At 37.5% G+C, this 23,720-nt stretch overlaps 1 protein-coding gene across 3 annotated transcripts in view; it reads right to left on the bottom strand.

Annotated features, from left to right (window-relative positions):
• Positions 1-23,720, bottom strand: part of Sugct (succinyl-CoA:glutarate-CoA transferase) — a 721,641-nt gene that overhangs the window by 669,571 nt on the left and 28,350 nt on the right. For all 3 annotated transcript variants that reach the window (XM_059263379.1, XM_059263377.1, XM_059263378.1), the window contains one exon: positions 7,117-7,237. In XM_059263379.1, the coding sequence (XP_059119362.1) occupies positions 7,117-7,237 (121 nt within the window). The remainder of the gene's footprint in view (positions 1-7,116; positions 7,238-23,720) is intronic.

Below are 23,720 nucleotides of genomic sequence, written 5' to 3'. Positions count from 1 at the left end.
CCAGCATCAAGCCAGAAGGTGTCACCCAGTCCCCACGCTAAATGATGAGTAACTGATAGCTGCTGGAAAATGGAGAGTTAATTTTCTTTAGTGTGTGCCCTCTGAAACACCAAAACGTTCCAGTGGATGGTCACACCCCCAAAAGCATACAGGCAGTACTAAATGAACTAAATAAGTTTAAAAAAAATGAGGACACAAAGTTGAGTGGGTATGGAATAGGGGGATGATCTGGGAAGAGTTGGGGGGAGAAGTGAATATGGTCAAAATACGATAATTTTTCCCAAATAATAAAATATTTTTAAAATAAGAAAAGAAATTGGCTATGATTTTCTAAGTCTTTCTCCCTCTGTTCTTTCCTCCTTTCCTTTCTTCAAATTTCCAACAAAGCAGGCCCAATATAGAGAAAAGGGGAAGTCATAAATTGAACTAGATAGAGTCTGAAAGTTGTTCATTTTTTTAATTTATTTTTAAGAGAGGGTCTCCTACAATGCCGACTAGCCACCAACTAGCTATGTAACAGAGGCTAGCCTTGAAGTCTTTGTCTCCTACCTCTGCCTTCCCCAAGTGCTGGGATGGCATATAGCATCATGCCCTGATCTTAAGCTTTAATATTAAATTGGACTAGGCTTTTTAAATACTTTAAATGAAATAATAACAAAAAGTATATAGAGAACTTTCCTGGGATTTCATCCTCTAGGAGGTAAATAGTGCAGGTTTACAAAGAAGAGTGGGAACGAAGACAGTGTCTGTTTATAGCACATCTGTTGCATGTGTGTGTGGGGAAAACATTTGAAGATAAAAGGTTATGCATTAGGGGACAGCAGGAAGGTACAAAGTCACTTTCTGGAATCAGCCCACAGCTGCAGACACATATCTCAGTGCTTACTTTAGGGCTGTTTTGAAATCTTGTGATTATTCACTAATTTCTCTTCTCTTGCAGATGGAATCATCATTTGTTTAAATAATGTGTTTAGTATGAAATGTAAATATATCAAACTCACTATGAGGCTAGGCAGATGGCTACAACATTCTGAAATTCTGGGGAAAATCTATTTCCTGACTGAAGAGAAGGCAACACAATGCTCGGGGTTTATACAAGTAGTTTTATGTTAGATGACCATGGGGTTCTTTTAGTTTCAAAGCCTGTCAGATCCATATTGATTACTTATTCAATGTAAAAATATGTCTAATGCTATGTGACCATCTGAGGATTAAGAGGATTACTTTAATTTTATTCATTTTTTTAGCACATGAACTATACATAATAATGGGTTTCACTGATATTTTCATATATGATTACAATGTATTTTGATCATTCACCTCTATTCTCCCTCCCTTGTCCTAATGTTGCTTCTGTTATTAAAACTTTCTTTCTCAATTTTTTTTGAACTGTAGAAAATTCAGGAAACCTTCATTTTCTACAAGCAGAAATAAAATTGTACGTTACAAGTACAATTTCACAAGACCTTTTAAATGGCTTCCCATCAGGTATACCAAATGCCCACAGTTACTATTGCTATGATGAAACATGACCAAAAGAAATATGGGGAAGAAAGGGTTCATTTGGCTTACACTTCCTCATCATAGTCCATCACTGAAGGAAGTCCAGACAGGAACACAAATAGGGCAGGAACCTGGAGTCAAGAGCTAATGCAGAGGCCATAGGGTGGGTTGGACGGCGGTGTGGGGGTTGCTTACTGCCTTGCTCCTCATGATTTGCTCAGCCTGTTTTCCTATAGAACCCAGGACCATCAGCCCAGGGGTGGCACCACCTACAATGAGCTGGGTCCTCCCCCACCAATCACTAATTAAGAAAATGCTCTATAGGCTTGTCTAGAGCCCCATCTTATGGAGGCATTTTCTCAAATGAGGTTGCCATCTCTCAACTGACTCTACCTTGTATCAAGTTGACATAAAACCAGCCAGCACATGTTCTTACCAGCAATGTACAAAGGCTTCATGGGGGTGCTCATGTTTTGTGATGTTAGACTTAAGTGTTTATTAAACTCATTTCTTTTTTTTTTTTTTTGGTTTTTTTTTTTTTTTTTGGTTTTTCGAGACAGGGTTTCTCTGTGTAGCTTTGCACCTTTCCTGGGACTCACTTGGTAGCCCAGGCTGGCCTCGAATTCACAGAGATCCGCCTAGCTCTGCCTCCCGAGTGCTGGGATTAAAGGCGTGAGCCACCACCGCCCGGCTAGGAGTGCATTTCTTTAACTTGGCATTTTCCTGAAGAAAAATCAGGCTGAATATCATATTTACTAATTTTAAGTTTCCTTTTTAGAGCTTATTCTTTTTTCTGTTGAACTAGACCTCTTTTTCCTATTTAATTTGATTTTTTTCATTCTGGATTTTTCTTCCAAGATTTTATGACTTATCTTTTAACTTTTTAATGGTACCTTTTGATGCACAAAAGTTTTTAATTTTAAAAAGTAGTCAAATTGACCAACATTTTTCTTTGTGGTTTGTACTCTGTGTTGTCTACAAAACTCTTCCTTACACTTTAGTCATGAAGATATTTTCCTCTAATAGTCTCAAAACATAATATTTTCAAAATATTTTAAAGTTTGAATTTTCATACTTAGGACTTAAAACATTTTTCAATATATAGAACCAACTAAAAGCTCATTGCCTTTCTTCATACTGCTAGGAACTGATTCTACCATAATTGTCTGAAAAATACATTTGTTGAGATCAGGCTGTGCACTACCCTAAGTTACTTTATATTGTCTAAAACAGGAGGTTTTCTGACTGTGAATTGCATTGTACAGACTCCATTTTGCAAGCAGCATTTCACTCTGTACTTTGGTGGACATGTACAAAGCACCGTCTGTCCAGTCCCAACCACAAAGCACGGGCTGATAAACAACTCATTCCTAAAGTAAGAAAGGGCACAACCCTATAAATTTATTAAGTAAATGTGGACTATAGAAGCATATGGGCTATTTAAACCATATCAAATAAATAAATTAATTAAACAGGATCAAGAAATTATCAGATATACCAGACTGACAAAGGAGTATAACTGCCTCACCCATACCCCATGAACAAGGGGACACAACACTGCAATGGTATTTGTCACACCAACCTGTCAACTGACTACCCAGCGTATGTCCCAGGATGGACAGGGAGGATGGGCTCCTGGTTGTCCCAGAGACTTCAGCTCAGCTCCATTTTCACTCTTGACACAGTTTTCTTGAATTGCTATCTGTCCATCCACCCATTCATCTGTCTAGATCCAGTCCTGCCCTTTGCCTCTATAGCTTCCACTAAACCTCATTTCTGCAGCTCTGCTTGGGCCCTGCAGCCTGACTCAGCAGCAACATCTGCAGCATCATTTTGTTATCCCATAGACTCTTTCCATCTCTATCAGTTCTGCCTCTCAGGCCTCTTTGAAACTCCTTTAATTCTGCTATGGCCTTTTTAACCCCTTTGAAACCATTCTATAATATACATATACAGAAATTTACTGTGTGATGTGTAATGAAAGCTCTGATCTGAGAGTTAATATTAGTAAATAAAATTATGATAAAATAACTTGTATTTGCTCAGCTAGATCTATGGAGAAGAATGGGCTGCTCAACAAACTGCTGCCAACAAAACTGCCATACCTTATGAATTTATTATTACTCAACAAATCTGACATGGAATAAAGACACAAATATGATTATCTATGTTTCTGACATAGTACACTCACAACATAAATGACTCAGCCTTAATATTTAACAGGGAAATATGCTGCCATGGTTCTTACTAAAAACTGGCTTGGCTATTCTTGTCCTTTGGTTCTAATATATGCTCTCCTTGTGCTTCAGAGGCATGCTCCAAGGTCTTTCTACTTAGAGCTAAAGAGTAAGTCTAAACCCTTGGGTATGTTCTCTGAATTGAGCCCTTAGTATCCCTTGCCAGGCCCTTTCTTCAAGACGAATCCTATCCATACAGGGTGGAGATTAAGAAGATACTAATGATGGAGAAGCAAAATCAAAGTTTCATTTTCCAAGCCACCTCCTTTCCCAAATTCCCCATCCCAAAGGAAGTTTTATTAAAAGATATTCACTGTTCCCACCAAAATTCAATCTAGTCAAATACTGTCATGTTTATCCTTCCAGAAAGAAAGAGTAATGGAGTGGACAAATAGAAAAAAAGAAATATTTTTAAGTGTGATGAAAAGGATTCATGCTGCTAAATTTTTTTATTAAAAAAATGCTCCAAAGACACAATTTTACATTGTTAAGAGAGGTTCCTTTGTAGATCTACAAGTATAGAGAGGTATAGAGTGACCATTTAAATTTTAATAATAATTTTAAATTATTTTCAATTTTAAAAAAATATTAATAATATTAATATAATTTTTAAAGTCTTCCATTTTAAAAATATAAATCTGTACCATTAGAGATTTGCCCTACTCAGGTTCACAGAAAGCAATGCAGTTTTTGCAAAAAGTAATTGTTAAAAAACAATAGCTTTTTAAACACTGCCCCCTACTGTTCACATTTAGCTTCCTTTGAAATGATAAGGACCACAGAAATAATAATCAGGCCCTTCCGCATTTGAAATCAGTTTAGCATTTTCACTCAGTGTGCCAGATTTCACAGATTGGGGCAATTTCAACTATACAATTGTCGGGCTTCGTTAAAGCAAATCCCAGGCATTTGAACATTACTCTCATCAGTAATAGAGCCAACTCCAAAGAGGGCTGAATTGGACTTGGGCAGCACTGACAATACAGTAGCAACCCTGAGAAACATCAGGAAAGACAAGAATCCCCATGATGACATGTGCAATGTTAGACTGGTATAATCAGTCTTAGTTTTAAAAATTAAAAAGAAATCTAGCAAGAATGACAAACTTCTACAAAAGAAATGAATCTTGCTTTATATCCACACAAACTCACATCCATCTCATAGATGATTTCTGCTTTCAAATGATCTGTTGACTAGACTTTCTGACTAATTGCTTTGCTCCAAATATGATTAACAATAGATGAAAGAGAGTGGCCAAAGCAAATCTCAGGTAGAGCTGCTCAACATCCTATGATCACAAAGCGCATGTCAGCACTTGTGCTGGCCAGTCTTCTGTTAGTGTGACACAAGCTAAGTCATATGGGAAGTGGAAACCTCAACTGAGAAAATGTCCCCACCAGATTGGCCTGTGGGCAAGTCTGTGGTGCACTTTCTTGATGACAGATGTGGGAGGGCCTATCTTACTGTTGCTGGTGCCACCGTGGTCCTGTGTGCTGTAAGAAAGCAGACTAAGCAGTCATGGGGAGCAAGCCAGTAAGCAGGACTCACTCCTCTGTGGCCTCTACTTCAGTTCCTGCTTCCAGGTTCCTGCCTTAAGTCCCTTCCCTGATTTACCTGGATGTTGTACGATAAGCACTAGGATGAAATATACCCTTTCCTCCCCAAGTTGTTCTGACCATGGTGTTTCACCATAGCATTTCAGAATGACTGTCAAAGGATGGAAGGTGATGAATCACTTAATATTAAATCAAAAAGCCTGGGGGATTTATTATATAGTAATTTACACAATAATGGGTTTCATGATGTAATTTTCATTTATGTATCTATTTTGATCATATTTACCCACAGCAAAATTTCCTACCCCTTCCTGATGAACCTTATTCCTCTTTCCAAATAGCCTCTCTTCTGATTTCATGTTTTTAAAACTCTAGATTCAACATATGAGAGAAAACATGCAATCTTTGTCTTTCTGAGTCTTATTTTGTTTAACATAATGATCTCCAGTTTCATCCATTTTTCTATAACTGACATAATTTCTTTCTTCTTTATAGTTAATTAAAACTTAATTGTGTCTCTACACTACATTTTCTTTATCTGTTTATGTGTTGATGGTCAAACTACACTGATTCCATAACAAAGCTATTGTGAGTAGTGCGGTAATAAGCACTATTAGATATTTCTAACATATGCTGACTTTGATCCATTTTGGCATAGACCCAGGAGTGGTATAGCTGAATCATATGTTATTTCTAACTTTAGGTTTTTGAGATACTATTCTTATTCATTTCCACAGTCACCAGAAAAATTTACACTCTCATCAAAGGTGTACGATTCCCAGCCCCCCTCACCCCAGCCCCGACCACCACCAAAGTGTTTTGTTGCTTGTTTTCTTAAGGTTAGCCACTCTGACTGGGGGAGGCAGAATCTCAATGCAAGTTTGATTTGTATTTCCATGGTGTCTAAGAATGTTTAACATTTTTAATGTAAGAAGCTTGGATTTTAAAACTATTTACCATTAAATAGTTATATAGCCTCAGGTCCCTTAGCAATTCAGGACACTGTGCAGATATTATTCTAAAGATTGTCAGGAGGTAGTAATGAAGGGAAATCAAGAAAAATGACAGGAGTTTTATTCCAGACTGCCTTGCCCCATTCCTCCTTAATCCCCTAGCCCTACCACTAAAAACCATGGGATCCACCCATTTTCCTCTTAGCTGAGAAATACTAGCTTATATCATCTTTCTCCAAGGACTTTTCTTCATTATATCGGACATTTTGAGGCCATTATGATAGCACACACTTGTAAGCCTAGCACTCAGAAAATGGAGACAGAAGGATTAGGAGTTCAAGATCATCCTCAGCTACAACATAGAAGGTTCAAAGGTCAGCATGGTCTAGATGAGACCCTGAGTTTAAAAAAAAAAAAAAAAAGATAAAGGGCTGGAGAAATGGCTCAGTGGTTAAGAACACTAGCTGCTCTTCCAGGTTGAGTTCAATTCCCAGCAACCACATGGTGGCTCACAACTATATGTAATGAGATCTGATTTCCTCTTCTGGGTGTGCATTGAGACAGGTCACTCATAGACATAAAATAAATAAGAATTTTTTTAAACTACAGAATTTGAGAAGTGGAAGAAAACTCAAGGTTCCACAATAATAACTGAAGGCCCAGAAAACCTTTTGATCCTAACTATAATTATGTATAAATGTGAATTTCCAATTCAGAAAAGAAATACAAATAACCACTAAATCTATGAAATGTCCAGTTTAGGTCCTTAATAGTTCTGTTCAGCAGTTTCTGTGGCTTTGGGAGAAGGAATGCAAGTTTCTTATAGAAGAAAAAAATCTCACTAAAGATAGCACGGGGTTGAAATACCTGTGATGGAACAGTAGATGATGTGAGGAGCAATCTTGTCTACATCTTCATATCCTAGGCCCATCTCAGAAAGTTTGCCAGGGACATAGTTTTCCACAAACACATCACTAATGGCTGCAAGCTGAAAGGAGAGGTAAAGATTAATCAGATTTTTTGAGGGACTTCCAAACCTTCAACAACTTTTCCCACATAATAGAACTATAATTTTAATAAAATTATCACATTGTAAGATCCCATAAAAAGAATTACAGGATAAATGAAGAATGTTTATGCAAACAAAAAAGCTCCAATAAATTACTTGAACTGCTATCATCAAGGAAATAATGGTGATAATATTTTTGTAAGTGTATTCTATTAAATAGATTCTGTACCCTTCAACTGTAAGAAACATTTACTAAACATCGTGTCCAAAACTATTCTCAGAAGAATAAGTAAAAATAAAATATAAGAACATAAAATTCATTAATAAAATCTCTTAAAACCTTCACCAAAAAAAGAAACCCTAAATACAATATCATCATTATACTCTATCCTTACACTGTACTATTTCTAATTACAACACAGTTTAGTACATTAGAACATGATTCTGAAATGCCTTTATACTTTCAAATGTTTTTTCCAAAGAATTTTAAGTGTCTTTCATGAGATGTATTTTATTTTGATTTTCAGCAACTGAAAGGGTGCATCTTAGCAGACATCTCAAAAAGAGAATATGTTATCCTTTGAAGTTCTAGAAATAAAAGCATCAGATGAGTAAGTGTCCTTTCCAAAGACACACAAAAAATACATCAAGAAATATGAGCATCATAGCACTACTCTAGAGCAGGGACTTATTTACTTCACATCTTAGAGATTTAAGAGCAAAACACCAGTCTCAGCTGAGGTCCAGTGAGGACCTCGTGGAGAACACCATCACAGTACATGAAGCATATGCAAGAGAGATCAACCACATTATGAAACAGGCAGACAGAAAGTAGGATTTCATTATTCTAATGAGAACTGGAATCCCACGAGAACTACCTTAATTTATTTTGAGGACAGATACTCCCATGACCCAGCTAACTTACATCTTCCATTTCTACTATATTCTTCTTATATGTTCCACCATATCCCAACATTGTCAAGCTGAGGACTAAGCTTGAATTGACTAAACAAGAATTCTTGGAACCACACTCAAACCACATCCAAGTAATAGCAGATAGAGACAGAAAAGCTGCATGTACGCCACTTAAATATCATGGTATACAGGTATCCTTTCCAAATCTCACGTTAAATTGATAGACCTCTTATATGGGTGAGCTATACAGCATACTCCAGGTGTATTATTCTATTGCTATGATTAAATACTCTGCACAAAATCAGCTTAGTGGAGGATGGGGTTTATTTGTCTTACACTTCCAGGTACAATCTATCATTAAGGAAAGTCAGGGCAGGAACTCAAGCAGAAACCATGGAAGAAGGCTGCTTACTAACTTACTTTCTGGCTCATGCCCAGGTAACTTTCTTCTACAGCCCAGACCCATCTGCCTAGGTATGGTACCACCCAAGTGAGAAGGGCCCTCCCACTTCAATTGTCAATCAAGACAGTCTCTCATAGACAAAGCTATAGGCCAATGTGATCTGGACAATTCCTCAATTGAGGTTCTCTCTTCCAAGGTGACTCTATGTTGTATCAAATTGACAAGAAAAACTAACCAGCACACCAGACGAGCCTCAATATAAGGACATTTATTAATGTTGATGATTCTACCAAACATTTCTTAGGAAAATGGAAGGAAAGTGTTGTTATTAAATGCAAAACACACTTTAGTTACATCTTAATTTACTCTACAAATTTTGTTGATCTGTTACTTACAAAGCAGCCTTTTTAGATATTGTAAAAAAGAAATGCTATCAAGTATATCTAATCTTCTGTATATATAATCTCTGTTGCATTTGTACTACACGGTAATTAATGTAATGTTTAATTATGTAAATGTTACTAAATATTTTACTTTTAAAACACTATTGGGTGGCAGAGGAGGTAAGTCAGCAGTCAAGAGCACTCTGCAGCACTTCTAGAAGACCCAGGTTCAGTTGCCAGCATCCACATGGCAGCTCACAATCATCTGTAGCTACAATCCCAGGGGAATCCAAGATTTTCTTCTGGCTTACAGGAACCTCATATATATGGTGGACAAACAAACATACAGGCAAGACACCAATACACATAAAATAATAAACAATAATCATTAAGATTGTTTAAAACCTAAGGCGGAATCCTTCTCCCCAAAACACCCAACAACTTGAGTTTGATCTCCATAGCTTACAGAGTGGAAGGAGACAACTGTGTCTTACAAGTGATTCTCTAACATCCATATATGCTCTGTGGTACTCACATGCACACACACAATAAAAAATTAAATAAATAAATAAACAAACAAATAAATAGCATCCATATATGCTCTGTGGTACTCACATGCACACACACAACAAATAGATAGATAGATGGATAGATAGATAGATAGATAGATAGATAGATAGATAGATAGATAGATAGATAGATAGATGAAAACATAAATGCTTGGCCATATATTTTTAATTGAAAATAGATTCTTCTCTCATACAATACATCCTGACCACAGTTCCCCCTCCCTCTAGTCCTCCCAACTTCCCCCCATCTCCCCTCTCCCCTAGATCCATTCCCCTTCTATTCTCATTCAGAAAAGAGCAGGCCTCCAAGAGATAATAACCAAACACAACAAAACAGGATACAATATGGCAAGGTAAAATCCCTCATACTGAGGCTGGACAAGGCAATCCAATAGGAGGAAAAGAGTCCCAAATGCAGGCAAAAGAGTCAGAGAAAACCTTCTCCCACAATTAGGAGTCCCACAAAAAAAAAAAAAAAACAAGCTAACAGCCATAACATACAGCCAGAGGACCTGGTACTGACCCATGCAAGCCCCGTGCTTGCCACTTCAGTCTCTGGGAGTCCTTATGAGCTCTGCTTAGCTGATTCAGTGGGCCATATTTTCCTGGTATACTCCATCCCCTCTTAACTCCTACAGACTTTCCTCCCACTCTTTAGTGGGGTTCCCTGAGCTCCAAGTGGAGGAAACCTATGGAGACCTCCTCTAAATTGAAGAATTTAGACTCTCTTTCTCTCTGGATAATATCTGGCTGTGGGTCTGCACCCATCTCATCTACTGCCAGAGGAAGTCTCTCTGATGATGACTGGACAAGGCATTGATCTGTAAGTATAACAGAATATCATTAGGAATAATTTCATTTATTCTTTTTGCCAGTTGTGTCTCATTATACCTTAGGTCTCTGAATTATCTATTTTCTGGACATCCAGGCAATGCAAGGCATGGGCTCCCTCTTGTGGCATGGGTCTTAAGTTAAACCAGACATTGGTTGGCCACTTCCACAAGTTCGGTTCTACCACCGTCCCAGCACATCTTGCAGGCAGGATAGATTGTACATCAAGGGTTTTGTGACTGGGTTAGTGTCCAGATTTCTCTTTCTGTAGCCTGCAGAGTACCTTTCCATGCCAAAGAGACTAGAATGTAGGGGTGAAGGCTTCACGTAGGTACCAGCTTGACCTCTCCGCATTCAAGGAGCTATGTGGATCTTGTCCTCAGCAATGAGGCCCCACTGTTATTTTCAGAGAACAACCTCTGTCCTAGCATCAGCCTGAGTAGTTTAGGGACCTTCATGGGACCCCACTGGCCAATAACTCAACTGAGTATAACCCAGTCCCACCACTAGAAGCCTTGCCTGACTACAAAAGATAGACAGTTCAAACTCTATATCCTCTATTACTAAGAGTCCTAGTTAGGGTTACCCTCATAGATTCCAGGAAGTTTCCACTGCACTAGATTTCCATACCACTCCCCAAGTACCCCACTCAATTCCAGCTGACTCCCCTTACATTCACTCCCTCCATCACTTCCCCCTCAACCTGCCCCCACCTGCTCCCCTCTTCCCCTGCACATCCAGTCCACCTATAAAATCTATTCTATTTCCATTTACCAGGGAGATCCATGTATCCCCTCTAGAGTAGTTTCTCTTTACCTAACCTCTCTAGGTCTGTAGAATGTAGCTTGATTATCATTTACTTAATGGCTAATATCCATTTATAAGTGAATACATATTATATCTATCTTTCTGAGTGTGGGTTACCTCACTCAGGATGATTTTTTCTAGTTCCATCCATTTGCCTGCAATTTCACAATGTCATTTTTTAACTAACTGAATAATATGATATTGTGTGAATATACCACATTTTCTTTATCCATTCTTCAGTTGAGAGACATCTAGGTTGTTTCCAGTTGTGAATTATCATGAATAAAGCAGAAATGAATATGGTTGAGCAAGTATCCTTGTGGTGGGATGAGGTGTCTTTTGAGTATATGCCAAGAATGATATAGATGGATCTTGAGGTAGAATGATTGCCAACCTTCTAAGGAACCACCATATTAATTTCCAAAGTGGCTGTACAAGTTTGCACTCTCACCAGCAGTGGATGAGTGTTCCCTTTATTCCACATCATCACCAGCAGAGCTGTCACTTGTGTTATTGGTCTTAGCCATTCTGACAGGTGTAAAATGGAATCTCAAAGTAGTTTTGATGTGAATTTCCCTGATGGCTAAAGATGTTGATGTTCTTTCAGTGTTTCTTGGCCATTTGAGTTTCCTCTATTGAGAATTCTCTGTTTAGATGTATACCCTATTTTAATAGGATTGTTTAGGGGTGTTGTTGTTGTTGTTGTTTTGGTATCTAGTTTCTTAATCCTTTAGCTGATGTGGAGTTGGAAAAAAAAGTCTTTTCCCATTCTATATGTTGCCACCTTTTCAGAATGACTGTGTCCTTTGCCTTACAGGAGCTTTTCAGTTTTATAAGGTCCCATTTTTAGTTGTTGATTTTAGTGTCTGTGCTCTTGGTATGCTGTTCAGAAAGCCTTCTCCTCTGCCAATGCGTTCAAGACTACTCCCCACTTTCTCCTTACCAGGTTGAGTGTATCTGGTTTTTTGTTGGGGTTTTTGATTCACTTGGACTTGAGTTTTGTGCAGGGTGGTAAGTACGGATCTATTCATATTCTTCTACATGCAGACACCCAGACTGACCAGCACCGTTTGTTGAAGATGTCTTTTCCAGTGTGTTTTTCTGGTTTCTTTATCAAAAATCAGGTGTCTATATGAATGTGGATTTATGCCTGGGTCTTCACTTCGATTCCATTAATCAACATGTCTGCTTTTATGCCAGTACCATGTCGTTTTTATTACTATAGCTCTGTAGTACAACTTTGTTGTGGGATATTTGATTACACTATGAAACTCCAAGACTCTGTTAATAAAATTAACCTTGGATCAGGGGGTGAAGCCAGTGACTAGTTGACAGGAATAGGCCATAGAAAGTAAGGATGACCCAGGAATATGGATAGAGAGACACACACAGGAAGGAGTAGGGAGGGACTCAGAGATTAGAGGTCTTTTTGGTTTGGGATGAGTGGAGAGATGCTCTCTTTCTGGGTCTCCAGACAAAAAGGAAGGTCAGCTGGTTCCTTCTCAGCTTCACTGATCTAGCAGGTTTTCACCCTAACATCTGACTCCAAAGTCTTTATTGGTAAATAGAACAATAGAGCCTTAGTTAAAACCTACATTTGTTGGCCACAGCCGAGCCAGTGCCAGTGGAACTGGAAATCCTGCCGGAACAGAGTCCGAACTTCGATTTGCTGACTTCAGGGCCACAGGACAGAGGGTGGTTAAAATATCAGTAGGTTCAGGTGTGGCCACTAAGCCAACAGAAAAACAACATAACTTAATATCAGGAATGGTGAACCCTCCAGAAGTTCTTTTATTGCTCAGGATTGTTTTAGGTATCCTGGGTTTTTCGTGTTTCCATATGAAGCTGAGAATTATCCTTTCAAGGTTTGTGAAGAATTACACTGGAATTTTAATGGGAATTGCACTGAATCTGTAAATTTATTTTGCTAGGATGACAATATATACTATGTTACTCCTATAAATCCATGAGCATGGGAGATCTTTCCATCTTATGATATCTTCTTCAATTTCTTTCTTCAAAGACTAGGAGTTAGGTTTTTTTTTAAGACTTGGGAGTTTTTATCATACAAGTCTTTCATTTGCTTGGTTAGAGTTACCCCCAAGATATTTTATATTATTTGAAGCTATTGTGAAAGGTGTTGTTTCCAAGATTTCTTTCTCAGCCAATTTGTCATTTGTATATAGAAGGGCTACTGATTTTAGTTAATCTTCTATCCAGCCATTTGACTGAAAGTGCTTAAAAGCTGTAGGAGTTCCTTGGTAGAATTTTTATGGTCACTTGTGTATACTATCATATCATCTGCAATAAAGATACTTTGACTTCCTCCTTTCCAATTTGTATCCCCTTGATCTCTCTTCAGTTGCTTAATGTTCTAGCTAAGACTTCAAGTGCTATATTGAATAGACATGGAGAGTGGACAACCTTCTCCTGCTCCTGATTATACTGTAATTGCTTTGAGTTTCTCTCCATTTAATTTTATCTTAGCTATAGGCTTGCTGTAAATTGCCTTTATTGTGTTTAGGTATGTCCCCTGTGTCCCTAATCCTGATGGGACTTTTATCATGAAGGGTGTTGGATTTTTCAAAAATCTTTTTCCACATCTAATGAGATGATTACACTTTTTTTTCTTTCAGTTAATTTATATGGTGGATTACATTAACTGATTTTTATATGTTGCACTATCCCTGCATCTCTGGAATGAAGCCCACTTGATTATGATGGATGATCTTTTTGACACGTTCTTGGATTTGGTTTACAAGTATTTTATTGAGTATTTGTACATCTATATTCATAAAGGAAATTGGTCTGTAATTCTCTTTATTTTCATGTGGTTTTGGTATCAGGGTAACTCTGGCCTCATAAAATGAATTGGGCGATGTTCCTTCTGTTTCTATCCTGTGGAATAATTTGAGGAGTATTGGCATTAATTTTTCTTTGAAAATCTAGCAAAATTCTGCTCTAAAACCGTCTGGCTCTGGGCTTTTTTTGATTGAGAGACTTTTAATGACTGTCTCTATTTCACTAGGGGTTATAGGTCTATTTAAATTGCTAATCTGATCTTGATTTAACTTTGGTAAATGTACCTATTATGGAAATTATCCATTTCTTTTACATTTTTCAAGTTGTTGGAGTACAGGTTTTTAAAGTATGTCCTTATGATTCTCTCAATTTCCTCAGTGTCTGTCGTCATCCCCTTTACATTTCTAATTTTGTTAATTTGGATATTCTCTCTCTGTCTTTTAGTTAGTGTGGATAAGAGCTTGTCTATGTTGTTGGTTTTCTCAAAGAACCAACTCTTTGTTTCATTGATTCTTTGTAGTGTTCTCTTTGTTTCTATTGTATTGATTTCAGCCCTCAGTTTGATCATTTCTTGCTGTCCATTCCTCTTGGGTATGATTAGTTCTTTTTGTTCTAGAGCTTTCAATATGCTGTCAAGTTGCTAGTATAAAATCTCTCCAATTTTTTATAAGGCACTTAGTGCTATGAATTTTCCTCTTAGTACTGCTTTCATTGTGTCCCATAAGTTAGGGTATGCTGTGTATTCACTTTCATTGAGTTCTAGAAAATCTTTCATTTCTTTCTTTATCTTTGTCTTGAACCATCTTTCATTCAGTATAGAGCTGTTTAGTTTCCATGAGTTTGTAAGCTTTCTGTTGTTTCTCTTGTTGTTAAAATCCAGCTTTAACCCATGGGGGTCTGATAGGATGCAGGGAGTTATTTCAATTTTCTTTATTAAGATTTGCTTTGTGATCAAGTATGTGGTCAATTTTGAAGAAAGTTCCATGAGGTACTGAAAAAAGGTAAATTCTTTCAAGTTTGGATGAAATGTTCTGTAGATATCTGTTAAGTCCATTTGGTTTATAACATCTATTAGCACCAGTGTTTCTCTGTTTAGTTTTTGACTGAATGACCTATCCATTGGTGAGAGTGGGGTATTAAAGTCTTCCACTATCAATGTGTGAGGGTTAGTATGTGATTTAAGCTGTGTGGTGTTTCTTTTATAAATTTGGGTGCCCTTATGTTTGGGACATTGATGTTTAAAATTGAAATGTCATCTTGGTGGATTTTTTTCCTTTGGTGAGTATGTAATGTCCTCCCCTACCTCTTTTGATTAGTTTTGGCTTGAAGTCTATTTTGTTAGATAGTAAAATGGCTACACCAGCTTGCTTCTTACATCCATTTGCTTAGAATATCTTTCTCCAACCCTTTACCATGTCTATCCTTGATATTGAGGTATGTTTCTTGTATGCAGCAGAGAATAGATCCAGTTACTGTATCCATTCTGTTAGTCTATATCTTTGGTATAGGGGTATTGAAACAATTGATATTGAGAGATATCAATGAACAATGGTTGTTGATTCTTGTTATTTTGATGTCGGTGGTGGTGGCAGTGGTGGTGATGATGGTAGTGCTTTCCTTTCGGTTTTGCTAATGTGTGATTATTTATTTCCTGTGTTTTCATGGTTGTAGTTAACCTTCTTGGGTTGGAGTTTCATTCTAGCACATTCTGCAGGGCTAGATTTGTAGATACTGTTTAAATTTAACTTTATCATGGACCATTTTATTTTCTTCATCTATGGTGATTGAAAGTTTTGTTGGGTATAGTAGTCAGGGGTGGCATCTGTGGTCTCTTAGAGTCTGCAGTACATCTGATCACTTCTGTCCAGGCCCTTCTGCATTTTAGAGTTTCCATTGAGAAGTCAGGTGTAATTCTAATACATTATTTGTTCTTTTTCCTTTGAAGCTTTTAATGTTCTTTCTTTGTTCTGTTTGTTTTTTGTCTTGATCATCATGTGGCAAGGGAACTTTCTTTTCTGGTCCAATCTATTGGTATTCTGTGTGCTTCTTGTACCTTTATAGGCACCTCCTTCTTTAGGTCAGGAAATGTTTCTTCTATTATTTTGTTGAAAATATTTCTGGGTCTTTGAGCTGGGATTCTTTTTCCTATATCCCTATTATTCTTAGCTTTGATCTTGTAGAGGACCAGCTCCCACTATTATTTACCCCAGGAACTCTTGAGGAATGAGGGATAAGAGACTTAGTTAGAAATAAGGAGAAAGAAACAGAGAGAAAGCACAGGATAGACTTGGGTGGGCCTGGATCCTTATCCACAGGTCCAGAACTTTATTTCAAAGGTCTATTTATAACAATGCCAAGAGGTGGAGCAAAAGACCTCCCCCTTGCTAGCTATAGTCACCTGGTACCCAGGCCTGTGGTCCAATCAACCTCTTATGCAGTCCTTCTAGGTACAGCCACTAAGAAATCTAGTGGGCTCCAACATGATCTCAGATTTCCTGGATGTTTTATGTCAGGAATTTTTTATATTTAACATTTTCTTTAATTGATGTATCCATTTCTTCTATTCTATCGTCAATGCCTGGGGTTCTTTCTTCCATCTCTTGTAATCTGTTAGTGAAGCTTTCCTCAATAGTTCCTGTTCGAATCTCCAAACCAAGGCAATAGTTTTAGGACAGCCTGGATTTTGTCTAATTCTTTGTAAAGTTTTTCTTTCAGTTAATATTCAGTTACACTCCCACAGCAGAAGGAGGACCCACAGCAGATAGCAGGAGACACAGAAAATTTTCACTACACTTTCAGTAGCATGCTAGGAAGAGCAGCAAAACAGGAGAAACCATAACAAAGGTGCATGAAGTGACACCAGAATAGATTAAAAAAAAAAAAGCGGCACCAGAAAACTCCCATCCTTTCAGAACTTGACTGAAGCAGTCATAGGCACCATTTTAAAACAAAAAACTGTATAGGTAGCTGAAAGTTTTCCTGTTTCCCACCTGGTCTGCAGTCACTCAGACCCAGGTAAACACACAGAGGCTTACATTAATTAAAACTGCTCGGCCATTTGCTCAAGCTTACTACTGACTAGCTCTTGCCCTTAAACTCAGCCCATTTCTGTTAATCTATATGTTGCCACATGTTCCGTGGCTTTACCTGTGTGCCATTATATGCTGCTCCCTGGACGGCAGGCTGGTGTCTCCTGACTCAGCTTTCCTCTTCCCAGAATTCTCCTTGTCTGCTTATCCCATCTATACTTCCTGCCTGGCTACTGGCCAATCAGCGTTTTATTAAACCAGTGTACAAAAGCATTATCCCACAGCATTGTATCTAAATATTTAAAAATTAAAGATAAATAAATAGATAAAATTTAAATAACCCTTGTAGAACCTAGAATTGTTATTTTGCTAAATGGTCATTTGTCAAACTACCTTCTAAATATTTGTTTATATCCATAGACCTGGACTATAGTCAACCTTGCTCAGAGATGCTTCATTTGCAGTAGACAGTAGTCAATGTAGAGATGCATAACTGGTCGCGGTGTTGAGAATGAGAGATTAGGTGTTCAGTTCTAAATGGGACACCTATATTAACTCCAACATTACGACAGCTCAGGGAACATTGCAGAAGAGAAGGCAGAAAGAAAGTAAGAGCCCAAGAGTAGGGAAGAAATTAAAAATTTTCAATTTAAAATAAAACAGCAACATAGACGCTTGCTGAGTCACTGATTTGGTGGCCCCAAATCCTCTGTGAACTGCATGATTTGGAAACTCAGAGCCACTGTCACCACACTATACACCCAAACATGGCCAGCAGAATACCTCTAAAGTACAGGGAAGTAAAACCATACAGTATTCACTGATGTGAAACTGTTGAGAACCAGCATCTACAGAGGAACAAAGACTGTGCTTCATTGTGGTATTAGTGGTGACAGTGGTAGTAGAGGTGGTGGAGGTTATGGTGAGTTGTGTTGTGTTTTATTTTGAATGTTGAACACACTCCAACTTAAAGAATATAACTAAAAAGTAATAAACCAAAGCAAAGAAATCCCAACACAGTAACACCAAATTCATGGATAGTGGCCATAGAAACAGAAGAAGAACCTAGTTCTAAAGAAAAAGAAAACTATTAAGAATCAAAACAAAATACCCCAAAGGTAGCAAAAGAGATGTCAATCCAGAAATACAGGAGGCAGTTAAAACATAAGGCAGGGAAGACTAGAAAAGAATGACCATAATATAATCAAAACACTAAACAGACAGAACAAAGAAAGTATATTGAAAGCAGCAACACAGATGGACTGATTCACAAATAAAGGCAGGCTCATGAGAATACCAGATTATTCAACTGAAAATTTAAAGCCAGAAAGGTTTGGAATGTTATTTTTTGTAACTGCTGAAAGAAAGAAACCACTGACCCAGACTGCTATGCCCAGAAAACCTCTGTCATAATTGAAGGAAAAATAAAAATTTTCCATGATGAAAATAGACTATAGGAATTTATGACCACTAGGCCAGCACTACAGGGGACACATGATGGAATGTTTCAAACTAAAGTGGAAAGCAAAGCCATCCAGGAGACCTCAGGAAAGAATAAGCCATGATAGGATAATAGCTAAGTAAGAGAAGAAGAGGAAATAAAACAAATACTAAAAAAATCAACAAATCAGCAGTAATCAATGCACAACTTTCAGGAACTATTACTATTAGTGGTCTTAATTTATCAATCAAAAGACACAGAGTATTAGATTGAATAAAAAAGCAGAGATCAGCTATTTGTTGCCTCCAAGGAATGCACCTCACAACATAAAATAGACACCTTAGGCTTGAAATACAGAAAAAGGTATTTGAAGCAAATGAACCCAGGAAACAAGCAGGTGTCACTGTTATGATATCTGACAAAACAGACTTCAAACCAAAGCTATTAAGAATAGATAAGGAATGTCATTTCATACTGACCAACAGACCACTACATCAGGAGGATATTGCAATCCTAAAGATACATGCCCCAAAGTTTATCCCAGTTTCATAAAACTACTACTACTGAATGTAAAGTCACAGACTAATCCCAGCACAGTAGTTCAGGGTGACTTCAATACCCTACTCTCACCAACTGACAATCATCAGGACAAAAAAAATTAACAAAGAAATGTTTTATTTAAATTATACCATGTGATGGCTATTCTTAATTATCAACTTGACTACATCTATCAACTTAATTAAAATCCAAGCAGCTGGGAACACTTATGAAGGGTTTTTCTTAATTGGATCCTTTGAATAGAAAGACCTTAAATCCAAATCATTTGAGGTCACAAGACATGCCCTAAATTTGGGACATACCTTCTGCTGGCAGCTTTAAAAAAAAAAAAAAAAAAAAAAAAAAAGAACTTGAAAGAAGGAAGCTTTTGTTTTTTCCTGCTTTCCCTCACTCTTGCTGACAAGTTCATTCCTTCACTGGTATTAGAGCCTACTTCTTTGGTATCCTGACATATACTGAAGACCAGCTGAGACATCGAGCCTCAAGGACTGACCAACTATTGGATTCTTGAACTGTCAGAAGACAACCATTGTTGGACTAGCAGAACCACTTCCTTTAAGATACTCTAATAAATCCCAGATAGATGCATAGACAGACAGACAGATAGATATGATAGAAAATAGATATAATAGATGATAGATACAATAGAAAATAGATATAAATAGATATGATAGATGATTGATAGAGATGATCGGTAGATATAGATAGATGATTGATTGATAGATGATAGACAGAGATAGATAGATAGATAGATAGATAGATAGATAGATAGATAGATAGATAGATAGATAATGACAGGTTCATTCTAGAGAACCCTGACTAACTTGCCATACATCAAGTATCTTAATAGACATCTACAGAGCATTCAATCCAAACACTGCAGATTACACATTTTGTTTTTCTCAGAAGCCCATGAAACTTTCTCTAAAATAGGTTATATGTTAAGATACAAAGAAAATTTTAACAAATACAGTGAAATAACTACTTATAGTCTTTCTAATATAATAAAATAATATTACAGATGAGTGGTTCCCAATCTTTCTAATGCTGCGACCCTTTTATACAGTTCCTCATGTTGTGGTGACTCCACCCATAAAATTATTTCATTTCTGCTTCATAACTGTAATTTTGCTACTGTTATGAATTGTAATGTAAACATTTGTTTATGCAGGATAACTGATATGTGACCCCCAAACAGGTCACAACCCACAAGTTGAGGACTACTGCTACAGATCAACTGCAAAAGAAATCCCAGCACATAGAAAAACTAATGTAAATTAAACAACACAAGAAATAATGAACAAAAATGAAAATACAGCACATGAAAGTCTTAGAAAAGAAATTTATAGCTCCATAGGGTCAAGAAAATATGCTCTCCATAGCACCATAGTATCAGCTTTGTAAGAGGGACACCAGCACACTTGAAGAACTCTATCATTGTTCTTCCCTGGGTGCCCAACACTACAGTGGGAGCCACAGCTGCGCGACAGTATAATTTAAATTGAAGTGGGATTAATTAGATCCTCAAGTAGCAAAGGCCAAATAGCAGCACTGAGTCAACAAAGGTAAGGTAAACATTTTTAATGTAATGAGCATTAAAGGCAAAGCCATGTTCACAATGGCCTGACTTGTATAGATTTTTGGCACTAGCTAGTTAATTATTAATAATCATGGTGTTCCTAGAAGTGAAATAAATAGGAAGTCTACTAAATTCTCATTCAATTTGTAAAAGCAGAAAATTTTCTGAACAAGTGAACCAAAGCTACCTTGGATCACAGAAACAAAGAACCATGGTCCTTCAACCAATTTCCAGGCTTGAATCAGTTTAGAAACAAAACTCCTCAAATAAAGTACAGGCTGATTCTACTTGAAGAAGGACCCAGCTCCAACTCCAAAAAAAAAAAAATAAAATAAAATACTAATGAATCTTTCTCCCATCCTTACCCCAAAGGAACTTACGACTTTCTGCTAGGGTAACTGTACACTGGAGAAAATGAAATAATCAGACCATTCAGGGCCTACTAGACACTAGCTCTGAATTAATTCTTGGAGACCCTAACATCACTGTAGCCCTCCAGTTGAAGTAGGGGCTTTATGAAGGTCAGGTGATCAAGGAAATTTTAGCCAAATTCTGAATCATAGCAGCCCAGTAGGTTCCTGAACTCACCCTGGGTGTATTTTCCCATTCCCAGAATGCATAATTGGAATAGATATACTTAGAAGTCAGAAGAATGTTCATATCCATTCCCTCTTCTGTAGAGTGAGGGACATTATGGTTGGAAAGGCTAAATAGAAGCCATTAACCTGCCTATACAAGGAAAAATATGTGAATCAAAAACATTTTCACATCCCTGAAAATGATTACTCCATCAGGGTCTTAAGAGATGCAAGGGTGGTAGTTCCCACTATACATCCCTTTACCTCTCCTATTAATCCTGCGCAGAAGATGGATTTATCATGAAGAATGACAGTTGATTATTGCAAATTTAATCAAGCACTGACTTCAAACAGCTGCTGGACCAAGGTATGGTTTCCTTGCTTGAGCAGTTACCTATCTCCTATACCATGTATGCAGCTATTTATCATACAAACACTTTTATCATCATTTGTGTCCATAAAGACTTCCAGGAGTAATATGATTTCACCTGGAAAGGCCAGCAGTACACCTTTATAGTTCTATTTCAAGAATCAATTAATTATCTATCCTTATGTCATAACTTAGTTTGAATGGATCTTGATTGCTTGCCTCTGCTACAAGGTATTATACTGGTCCATTATACATGGCATCGTGATGATTTGATAAAGCAAACAGGAAAAAGCAACTACTCTGGACTTGTTGGTAAAGAATATGCACAAGAGAAGATGATAAACAAGTACAATCAAAATTCAAGAGCCTTCTAGCTCAGTAAAATGTCTAGGAATTCAGTGCTATAACACTCACTGAGCTACCCTTTCTAAGGTGAAGAATAAGTAGTTGCACCTTTCCCCTTCTACCACCAAGAAAGAAGCACAAGGCTTGGCAGGCCTACTTGGGTTTTGAAGCTAGTACATTCCTCACTTGATTGTGTTACTCTAACCCATACAGCAAATGAGTTAGTTGGAAAGCTGCTGTGGGGTGTTCTGTATGGCAAATGTGTTGCACTGATTGCTTAGTAAATAAAACACTGATTGGCCAGTAGTCAGGCAGGAGGAAGTATAGGCGGGACAAGGAGGAGAAGAATTCTGGGAAGTGGAAGGCTGAGTCAGAGACACTGCCAGCCGCCACCATGACTAGCAGCATGTGAAGATGCTGGTAAGCCACGAGCCACGTGGCAAAGTATAGATTTATATAAATGGATTAATTTAAGATATAAGAACAGTTAGCAAGAAGCCTGCCACGGCCATACAGTTTGTAAGCAATATAAGTCTCTGTGTTTACTTGGTTGGGTCTGAGCGGCTGTGGGACTGGCAGGTATCAAAGATTTGTCCTGACTGTGGGCCAGGCAGGAAAACTCTAGCTACAGAAAGCTGTTGGTTTTCAGTAGAGTCTAGACCAGGAGAAGGCTTTTCAACAGGTCTAGACTGCTATATGGGCTGTTGTGCCACTTGGATCACAAGATCTAGCAGGCTCAATTGTATTAGAGGTGTCAATGGCAGAGAGTAACGCTGTTTGGGGCTTTGGCAAGCTTCCACAGGTGAATCACAGAAGTGGCCCTTAGAGTTTTATAGCAATAAAGCTAAAGTTGATTCTTTGGCTTTAAAAAAATTAAACTTGGTTGAAACTTGGTTCCCTAACCAAATGGATACAAATCCATTAAAATGAATTGAAAAATCTTAGTGACGATGAACAAATAAAATTTATCTCACATGATGCAGGCAACCACATTTGCATCAGGAAATAACTGATAATAATTGTGGGTGATATACAGCAAGAGCTCTTCTGAGCCTTTAAAACATATTAGCTTAATTCTAAGCACCATGGGAAGAAGTTACAGTACTATTCCTACTTTAGTGATGAGAACATTGAGGCACAAGGAAATCATCTACCTAAATTTACATAGCTTGCAAGGAAAAGAGGCAGAGTTCAAATCTCATGTCAAGATGCATATCCTTAACCACCGTGCAATACTACCCCAGAAGAAAAACACGCTAAGATCAGATCTCGAAATGTTGAACATCTGGAAAAACATGCCAGTGAACGTGTGGTTTCTGAGGGTTGTGATCCCATGTTCAAATGTCAGCTTTCCCCCTTATTTTTGTTAAAAGCCAAAAAATTTTATTAAAGTAAATATTAAATTTAATAGAGTTTATTTCTAAAAAGAATGATGCATGTATCAGGCAATGTTGAGAAGCAGGAGAGATCCAAGGAACTCCACACAGCAATGTGGGTAGCCAACACTTACAAACAAAAAGAAATCACATCCAAAAATGACCATCTTATCAGTTGGCAGCCTAAGATTGGCTGAAGTTTTGTTGTTGTGATTGAGAGTTCATTGTTTATCACAGTAATATAGCTAAAAATAGTTTACTTGATAAATTAAGTTGCAATTTACTACAAATATGATAGCTTTAGGCCAAATTTAACATTAATTATGTCATCTTTAGGATATCATTTATATCCCATGCCACTTAATCACCTTCCATAGCAATGAGGATTCTTTTTTAAAAACAAACAAAAAAACAAAAACCATATTTATTTAGTTACAAGTAGTGCACACCTTTAATCCCAGCACTCAGGAAGCAGA

This window comes from Peromyscus eremicus, chromosome 5 (assembly GCF_949786415.1).
Source record: "Peromyscus eremicus chromosome 5, PerEre_H2_v1, whole genome shotgun sequence".
Taxonomy (NCBI): Eukaryota; Metazoa; Chordata; class Mammalia; order Rodentia; family Cricetidae; genus Peromyscus; species Peromyscus eremicus.
The sequence above is the reverse complement of the archived record's forward strand: the minus strand, read 5'-3'. Positions and strand labels throughout refer to the sequence as shown.